Source organism: Postia placenta (assembly GCF_002117355.1).
Source record: "Postia placenta MAD-698-R-SB12 unplaced genomic scaffold POSPLAscaffold_8, whole genome shotgun sequence".
NCBI classification, from domain to species: Eukaryota; Fungi; Basidiomycota; class Agaricomycetes; order Polyporales; family Adustoporiaceae; genus Rhodonia; species Rhodonia placenta.
The window spans coordinates 304,107-313,092 of record NW_020169839.1 but is presented as its reverse complement, the minus strand read 5'-3'; the positions used below and the strand labels follow the sequence as shown (position 1 = coordinate 313,092).

General features: G+C 54.8%; 1 protein-coding gene across 1 annotated transcript; it reads left to right on the top strand.

The window, feature by feature from the left end:
• Nucleotides 1-1,133: 1,133 nt before the first annotated feature.
• On the top strand, nt 1,134-8,224 carry POSPLADRAFT_1144486 (hypothetical protein; the record flags this gene model as incomplete). The annotated part of the gene is made up of 8 exons (XM_024485699.1): nt 1,134-1,807; nt 2,033-2,163; nt 2,249-2,541; nt 2,598-6,019; nt 6,068-7,652; nt 7,701-7,854; nt 7,914-8,056; nt 8,114-8,224. The coding sequence occupies 8 exons, from the start codon at nt 1,134-1,136 to the stop codon at nt 8,222-8,224; spliced, it is 6,513 nt and encodes a 2,170-aa protein (XP_024338229.1).
• Nucleotides 8,225-8,986: the final 762 nt, after the last annotated feature.

The window sequence follows — 8,986 nt, the reverse complement described above, 5'->3', positions numbered from 1 at the left end:
ATGGGCTAATCAGGTCGTGCTCGGGGTTCAGCTGCGAGAAAAGAGGCCTCAGATACATCCGCGTATCCCCCGAGCATATATCGCGAGGCAGATTTCACGTCGATCCGGATCTGCACTGCCTATGCCGCCCTACCGCAGTGTTATCCTCCATGCTATTCGCTGACGTTACTCCCGCAGGACAACGACTCCCATTTTCACGAAGCCCTCGAGCACTGGAAGGAACTCAACCTCTCCCCTGCGTTCATCACATTTGCCAATGGCGCCGGCGGGCTCTCGGCGTCGATGCCCCTCCTGGTGCACAACTGGGAGTCCATCGTGGACCTTTGGCTAGGCGCGCTGGCCGAGGCAGACGACGAAGCGCTCAAGGCGCTCCTCGACCTCTTCCAAAAGCTCGCGCACGACCTCCGCACGACGCTCGCGCCGAAGTACCCCGCTGTCCTGCGACGTCTCATCCAACTGCTGCCCCGCTCACTGTCTGCGCCGACGCTTACGGCGTTGCTTGCGACATTCTCTTCCCTGTTCAAGTACGTCCTCGTCCCTGCGGTGGATGAGGAGCTTTTGCGGCAGGCATGGGCGATCTTCCGTGAGACATTGCCGAAGTGCGACCCAGAGGTACAGCGCGCGACGGCGGAGGTGTGGGGTGCAACTATCCGGAGGCTGAAGACGGGTGCAAGAGAGCAATGTGTTGCGTTGGTTGCTATGAGCGCCGATGGGCTGCCGGACGCGTGTGCGTGGATATTCGTCTTCGCGTGCAAGGTGCGTTCTCTTGTGTTCTGGCGTGTCTACATTAGCTAACCCTACTCAAAGTCGGTGTCACAAACACTGCACACGGCTACTGCGTCTCTCGTTGCTCCGCTCGTGCGGTACCATTTAACGTGCGAAAGTGCGGAAGCCACACATACGCTCATACGCCGTGTGATCACAGCGCTCGTGCACCACTGTAAGGGTACTCAGCAGTTCGCACCTGTCGCAGACGTCCTGGTCCAGCGGTTTGGCGAATGCATACAATCACCGCAGGACGAGGAACCTCTCCGCCGGATGCTCGAAGTGGTCACGGTCGCCTGTTCAATTCGGCAGGGTTCGAGGATGAATCGTGGGTGCTCCTATACTCTCAGCCTGGTACCTATCCGCTGATGCTGTCTTTCGCAGCGAGCCACCTCTCTTCATTGCTGTCTCACTGCGGGTCGCTGCCGCTGAATGATCTCCTACATCCCGCGGTCCTCAAGTTCTCCACAGCCACGCTCACCGCGGGCGACATGGCGCTCTGGATGGGCCCCGGCCGGAAGGTGCTCGAGCGCGTTTGGGAGCGCCCAACTCTTGCGCTCGAGCTGTGCGCGGCGCTGTCGGACCTCGGCTGGGGCGGCTGGAAGTCGCTCGCGTTGCCGCACGTCCTCAAGCACACGCCCGCGCTCCTGCAGAGCCACGCGCGGGAGACGGCGGAGCTGCTTGCGGCGCTCCAGCGGGAGAGGCGCCTCGCGAGCGTGGACATCGTGTGGAAGCAGCGCGTGCAGGCGTGGGTCGACAGCCGTTTCGCGCGCTGGGAGCACGCCGCGGAGAGCGTGCTGCTGCTGCGCGACGTGTTGGCGCTGTCTCCGCTGCTGGCGTCGCTCGCGCCGCTGTGCGTCAGGATCGTGGAGAGCGCGCTCGAGAGGGCGGACGGGCGGGAGGAGTATGAGGAGACGTGTGCGAATACTGCGTGGGTGCTTGGCGCGTGTCTGGGCTGTCTCGCAGACCGTCCGTCGGCGGAGTGGGCTGAGAATGTGGATGTGGCGCGCTGGACGCAGAAGGTTGTGCAGAATTGGAGCTGGTCGAGCTTTGTGATCAACGGGCTAGTCTCGCTGCTGCGTGCTGGGTATGACGTTCCCTCCGATCAAAAATCTTGATGGCTAACAAATCACTGTAGGACCGCGAAGAGCCAGGATACGTCATTCGACGATATGTATCCGTCGTTGCAGTCGTCTCTGTTGTCTCACTCTCGTTCTCTTCGGCTCGGCACCCTGCGGCTACTCGCGTCCCCAATGGTGAAGTCGAGCTCGGCCATAGTCGACGTGCTCAAGCGCTGCCTCCAAGCTGAAGAAGTTTCGCTTGACGTGCAAGGAGTGCGCGAGCGCGTGTTGCGGATCAGTCGACTTCCAGTGGTAATCCAGGACGACGACGAAGTGAGTGCGGATGTCTGCTGTCGCTGGCTCATCGGTGAGTATCCTTGACATTTAAAGCCTGTAAATGCGCGATTGACCGTGATTTACAGCCCAACTCAAGGTCAACTTGCGACCTCTCTGGTCGCCGGCTGCTGCAGCATTGTCTCTGATGTCGGAACGGTTTGGTGACCTGGTCTGGCGTCTGTTATTCCAGGAGCTACAGGGTTCTGCGACCGGAGAAGGGCTTTACAGTCCGCCGAGTTGGATTACAAATGCGTCGGATGTGGACGGCGACGACGTATGGGAGGAAGAGCGGACATGGAGAGATCCGAGTGCTCACAAGCTGCGTAGCGCCATATCCAGATGGTTAGGACATCACAGCACTCAACATAGTATAATCCAGGTATGTTGCGTTCCAAACGCCGCATCGTAACAGCATGAATGTTGAACATTATGCAGGACCAGAACACAGGCGATCGATTCGATCCCAACACGTATGAAGCACAGCTGCTTTCGACCCTTGGAGAATGTTCCTCGTTGGCTGAGAAACACAGTCGCGACCTCGTCCCCTTCTTCCTCTCGCTCGCTGGCCCCGATGCGACCTCGAAACTGCCGCGTCACAAACTGAGCTCATGGCTCACGCTCTTCTCCAAGTTCGTCAACCCAAAGGCATTGCGCTCGACGGAAACCATGAAGTCCTTGTACGTTTCCTTGCTGTCCCACGCCGATCGGCCGCTACAACGCCTGGCACTGTCCTGCCTGCTGACGTACAAGTCGCCCCATCTCTCTCCGCACGAGGACATGCTCCGCTCACTTCTCGATGACACGACATGGCGCGACGATCTCACGCAACTGGACATAGCGGAGATGGAGCAGACCGATCGAGCGGAGCTGGTCGACGTGATCATTCGATTGCTCTTCGGCCTGATGCTAGAGAAGCGCGGGCGCTCGCGAGGAGCCGACAGACGCGCTGCCGTGCTTTCAGCTTTTGGGGGATGCACGGACGAGGAGCTGCGTCTACTCATCGACCTCATGCTGCGTCCCATCTTGAGCGATGCGGTATTGGACGCCGAAGAGCCGTTCACCATCCACGAAGTCTCCAATAGTGTCTCCGAGAAACAGCAGATTGGGTTCCTCACTTTGCTTGGCGACGTCCTGAAGCATCTCGGCTCGCGGCTTACAACACAATGGTCATCTCTGCTCCAGACATTATTCGACCTCGTCGGAAGTGCACAGACGCGTATTGATTTGCGGAGACAAGAGGGCACTAAAGAAGGAGATGATGAAGACGATGAGTCGGACATCGATGATGAACCGGAAGGGTCTTCCAGGGCTACACGTTCTATACGACAGCTGGGTCTCAAACGGTTCACAGACTTCTTCCGCTGCCCGATCACCTTCGACTTTACTCGTTATATGGCAGAGGCATACAGGGCGTTCATCTCCCCCCGTTTGCCGAGTTTGGACTTGGAGAATACACAGGCTCCCTCGGCACTCCTGGAGCTTTTCTACGTCTGGACCACTCGGGGCGAATATGCACGGTTCCTGGTAGACTACGATGATCATACGCTGCCCAAAATATATGATTGTCTCGTCGCGACCAACGTCAAACCTGCTGTCGTGGCAAAAGTCTTTGATATCGTCGACCGTATACTGAGTCTCTCGGATGACGACGTGGCCATGCGGGACGTCCTGCTCAAGCCTCATGTGTCTCATCTACTCACCAACATCACAACTTTGGTCGAACGAACGAAAGGCAACATAGCGTTCGCTGACACTCTTGGTCGGCGCCAGATTACCATCCTATCACAGATTGCACCCTACCTCACGGACGGCGTGCAGGCATCTATGCTTCTGGATTTGTTCTCCGCCCCTCTCCGCAAGCCCGCCAAGGTCGTGCCAGAGAAGCTCAAGACGGACATAGCAACAATCATGTGCAGCCTTTTCCCGCTTGTTCCAGATCTCTCGAACCCTGCGTCGCAGATCTACGATAGGACTTTGAGCTTGTTGGCGTTCTTATTCCAATCCCTGCGTTCTAGACAAGCGCGGACGTCGCTCGTAGCCGCCATGCAGCGCTTGGCCCAACTCGATCCCTCGATCTCGTACCTCGCTGATCTCTTGGAGGCACTGAACGCATATTCTACGAAGCGAATCGACGAACCTGACTTCGATCGTCGTTTGTCCGCTTTTGCGAGCTTGAACGACACACTTCATTCTTCCTTCTCTCCCAGACATTGGATTCCCATTCTTCGCAACATGCTTAACTTCATCCAGGATCCAACTGAACTCACTGTCAGGAATAACGCGTCTCTTACCATGAAGCGCTTCATTGACCGCGTCGCAGGTAGTGATGATCTTGAGTATGAAGCTGTCTTCGTCAAGCTTCTCTATCCTGGACTCAAGAATGGACTCCGCTCGAAGAATGAGATGGTTAGGGCAGAGATCATGGCCGTGATTTCGTATGCGGTTTCCACGTGCGACCGGATCAAGTCCTTACAAGAGATGCGCGTTCTACTTGCTGGAGGGGACGACGAGGCCAACTTCTTCAACAATGTGCTACACGTTCAACTGCATCGTCGTACAAGGGCCATTCGTCGTCTCGCGGAGCGCTGTGACGAAGGTCATTTGCGTAGTTCAACCCTCGCCGAAGTCTTCGTACCTCTGATAGGGAATTTTATTGTCTCGAGTAGTTCGGTCGATCATCTCCTCGTCAATGAAGCTATCAACGCTACCGGAAGAATGGCGCGGCAGCTCAATTGGGGAGCATACCTTGCACTCACACAACAATATCTACGGTTGTCGAGAAACAAAGACGCTTCCGAAAAGATCTATGTCCGTGTTCTCGTCGCTATCCTGGACAACTTCCATTTTCCAATGGAGGATGTCATTGAGGAGCCGGAGGCGCCACAAGACGCCGACGACGTTGACGTCCAGGAGGAACAACCTATCATCGAAGGCGAGGCTCTCATTCCATCCACGCCTGCGGTTCAGGTCGTCAGCGTCCAGCAGACAGCGAGAATCGCGGATGCGGTGAATCAGCGCCTGTTGCCTAGACTTCTCCATCACCTTGAAGACAGGAATGAGACAGAGGACAGTCTGAGGATCCCGATCGCCGTAGGAGTAATACAAGTGGCTCGACATCTCCCTCAAATTACTCGAGAAACTCAGATCACTCGATTACTGACAGTCCTCTGTCAAGTTCTTCGAAGCAAGTCTCAAGAGACCCGCGATCTCGCTAAGGAGACTGTATGCCGCATTGCCATCATCTTAGGACCCAGCTATTTGCCCCTCATCTTACGAGAACTAAGAGCCGCACTTTTACGGGGACCACACTTGCACGTCTTGGCTTTCGTGGCGCATGCACTACTTGTCCATGTAACCACGGGTGACAATGCAGTCCTTTTCAAGACCCTGGATGACTGCGTTAATGATGTCGCTCATGTCTCTGCCGAGGTCATCTTCGGAGAGTCTGGGAAGGATGTTCAGTCAGAGGACTTCAAGACGAAGATGCGCGAGGTTCGGTCCTCTGCGACGAAGGCACTCGACTCATTTAGTATCATGGCTAAGTTCATCACACCTTGCAAAATCAGTAACCTGCTTCTTCCGATTCGGAACATCCTGAAGGAGACCGAATCGCTGAAGGTGTTGCAGCAAGTTGACGATATTCTGCGCAGGATAGCAGGCGGGCTCAATGCGAATGAGCATCTCGTACCAAAGGAGTTGCTCGTCTTATGTCATACGCTCATCAGCCAAAACGCCAAATTCCTGAAGGAGGCTCCTCAAGTGCGACGCAAGGGAGGCAAAGTCCGTGATGATGCTATTGTGCAGACGAAGCGGAAGGTTGAGCGTGATTTGGACCACTACGCCAATAATTCGTTCAGGTAAGCGATCTTGGCATTATGTCATGGGTTTACGGCTGACTCTACTAGATTTGTTGCCTTCGGTATTGACCTCTTCATCACGGCGCATCGCCGAAATCGATTCGACTTCAATGACCCTGAAGTAATCACTCGCCTTGAATCGATGGTGGCGACGATTGGCAATACGCTCTATTCTGATCGCATGCAAGTAGTCATCCCCGGAATGAGAGCAGCGGCAGCAATTCTGAAGTGCCCACTCAAGGCCGCTGGGAAGTCCATTCCTGTCTTCATCCGCCAGATTATCGATGTTGTCAAGCAAGCCGGTTCGACCGAGTCTGAGGTAGTCCAGACTGCATTCAAGTCACTTGCGACTATCCTTCGAGAGCAGCCAGGCGCACAAATCAAGGAGAAGGACCTCATATACCTCCTAGAGCTGTTGTCGCCAGATCTCGAAGAACCGACACGTCAGGCTTCGGTCTTCACCATGTTGCGCGCCATAGTTACGCGGAAACTCGTGGTTCCTGAAATCTATGACCTGATGGACAAGGTGTCGAAAATCATGGTTACCAGCCAGTCACCACAAGTTCAAGAGCTCTGCCGAGGGGTGCTCCTGCAGTTCCTCCTAGACTATCCTCAAGGCAAGGGCCGTCTACGAAACCACATGACGTTGCTGGCTAAGAACCTTTCGTACGTTTACGAGAGTGGTCGCAAGTCGGTGATGGAGCTCCTCGGCGCAATCATCGCCAAGTTCCAGGTTGATCTCGTGCGAGAGTATTCCGACCTGCTATTTGTTGCGCTTGTCATGGTTATAGCAAACGACGACTCACCGAAGTGCTGCGAGATGGCTGCAGAGCTCATCAAGAGTCTCTTCGCGCGTCTAGCTGACGCGCAGCGGAACATCATCATGTCGCACGTCCACTTGTGGGCGATCCAGCAAGCGCAACCTCAATTAGCTCGAGTATCGCTTCAGGTATGCGGCATCATCGTAGACCTAATGGGGAAGGATGTCGGGCCGTATGTTTCATCTATTCTCGAAGACCTGAACGGCGCCCTCGAGTACAGCGCTCAAATCCTTGAGTCAGATGCTATCGAGGTCGAGAAGGATCTCGCGGAACAAGATGTAGAATGGCAGATATCGTATCACGCACTACTCGTCTTCGCGAAGCTCCTCCGGGTCATTCCTGATCTCACTGTACAACAGGACAAGGTGGATTGGCCAGTCGTAGTCGAGCATCTCGTCTACCCTCATGCATGGACACGTACAGCTTCGTGCAGAATACTTGGCTTACTGTTCGCGGCGACACCAGTAGCTGCTCCAAATCCTAAGCTCCCGGACAACTCGCCGTTCTCCCGAGTGGGCATGGAAGACGTGACGAAGAAGCTATGTTTGCAACTGCGTAGCCCCAACCTAGACGCTGCGCTGAGTTTGCAGATCGTAAAGAACTTGTTCTACATTGGGAAGTGCTTCTGCACTCTGGACGCCCCGTTACACAAACAGGAACTCAGCGGCTCAGAAGAGGAAGAAGCCGACCGCGAGGACGAAAGCGAAGCTGAAGGCGACGCTGAACAATACCCGCTTGCATGGCTATTATCTAAGCTCTCATACCAGGCGCGACATGCGCTCGTAGCACGCCGCAATAAGCCATCTAGTCCTGTGCGTAGCGTTTCCTGGATTGCTTATGGCCGCTTACATTCATTATAGGAGAACTGGATTCACCAGCCCACCTCTGTACTGAAGTGGTTCGCCGCAATGGTGTCGCACATGGATGCATCGCAGACCGAACACTTCCTCATGCACATCCTATCCCCCGTGTACCGCATCACAGAGGATGACACTATTCGCGATCCGCAATTTGGTGCGCATCATTGTCGATAGCGAAATGTGCTGGTATATTAACCGTGCCTCATTCTCCAGGTGAGCTCAAGACACTAGCGGTCGAGCTACAGGACCTCGTGCAGAACAAGGTCGGGACAACCAAATTCGCAGATGTGTACAACCGGATCCGCCAGACAGTCCTAGGCGTGCGGAGAGAGCGGCGCAATGTGCGCGCAGTCCGAGTGAGTGTTTTCCATAATTCATAGATCTGGCTTGATTCTGATAATGCTCGCGCTCAGGCGACGACGAACCCGGAGGCTTCAATGAAACGAAAACTACAGCACAATGCGGTCAAGAAGGAAAGCCGCAAAAGGAAAAACCAAGCCTTTGCGTACGTATTTTCTGCGTGATGTATATTGTCTGATTAATAACGAACACTTTCAGTGAAAGCAAGGGCCGCATCAAAAGGAGAAGAGAGACATAACGTTTGTCTCCCTCGGGAACCATATCATATCCGCATAACTTATTATATTAAGACCGATGTACGATTAAATACAACATCTTATGAAGGACGCTGGCCTATGCCGTTGTAGGTGTGCGTATGTTGCTTAACTACGAAGAGGCCTTGAAGGGCATAGAGGAGGACGTACTTCGCGATCTGTCCCTGAAGAATCAGCTCACGTTCACCCATACAGCGACGATTCAATCATGTGCATGGCAGAACATGTCGCGTACAGTAATTGCCGTTCCGTCTGGCGAAGGCTGAGCAAGTTAGCGAACGACCTGGCCTAGGCTTGATAATGTCCACGATTCGTGCGGAAAGCGATGTCACCAGCGGTGCTCTGCATCCGGCGTGTAAGGGCATGAGGCACAAGTTCCGCGTGCGCTTCGACGCGCATATTCTAGCGAGAAGCTTTTAGCGACCTGGGTGCTCGTCCAGCCTGCCAGCGCTGATAATCGGAATAAGCACAAAAAACGACCACGATACTCACTGGCATATCGCGCCAGCCAGCGCTTTGCACCTTTCTATCGACATGTGTGCCTTCTCCTGAAGCTCAACTCGGAGGAGTGCAAGAAGGCAGATGCGCTGGCAGTAGAAGAGGAGTTCGCGGGGGTGTTGGCCGTTCATGCCGCTCTTCCGACTGCCTCGAAGTACATCCGCCTCGCATGTG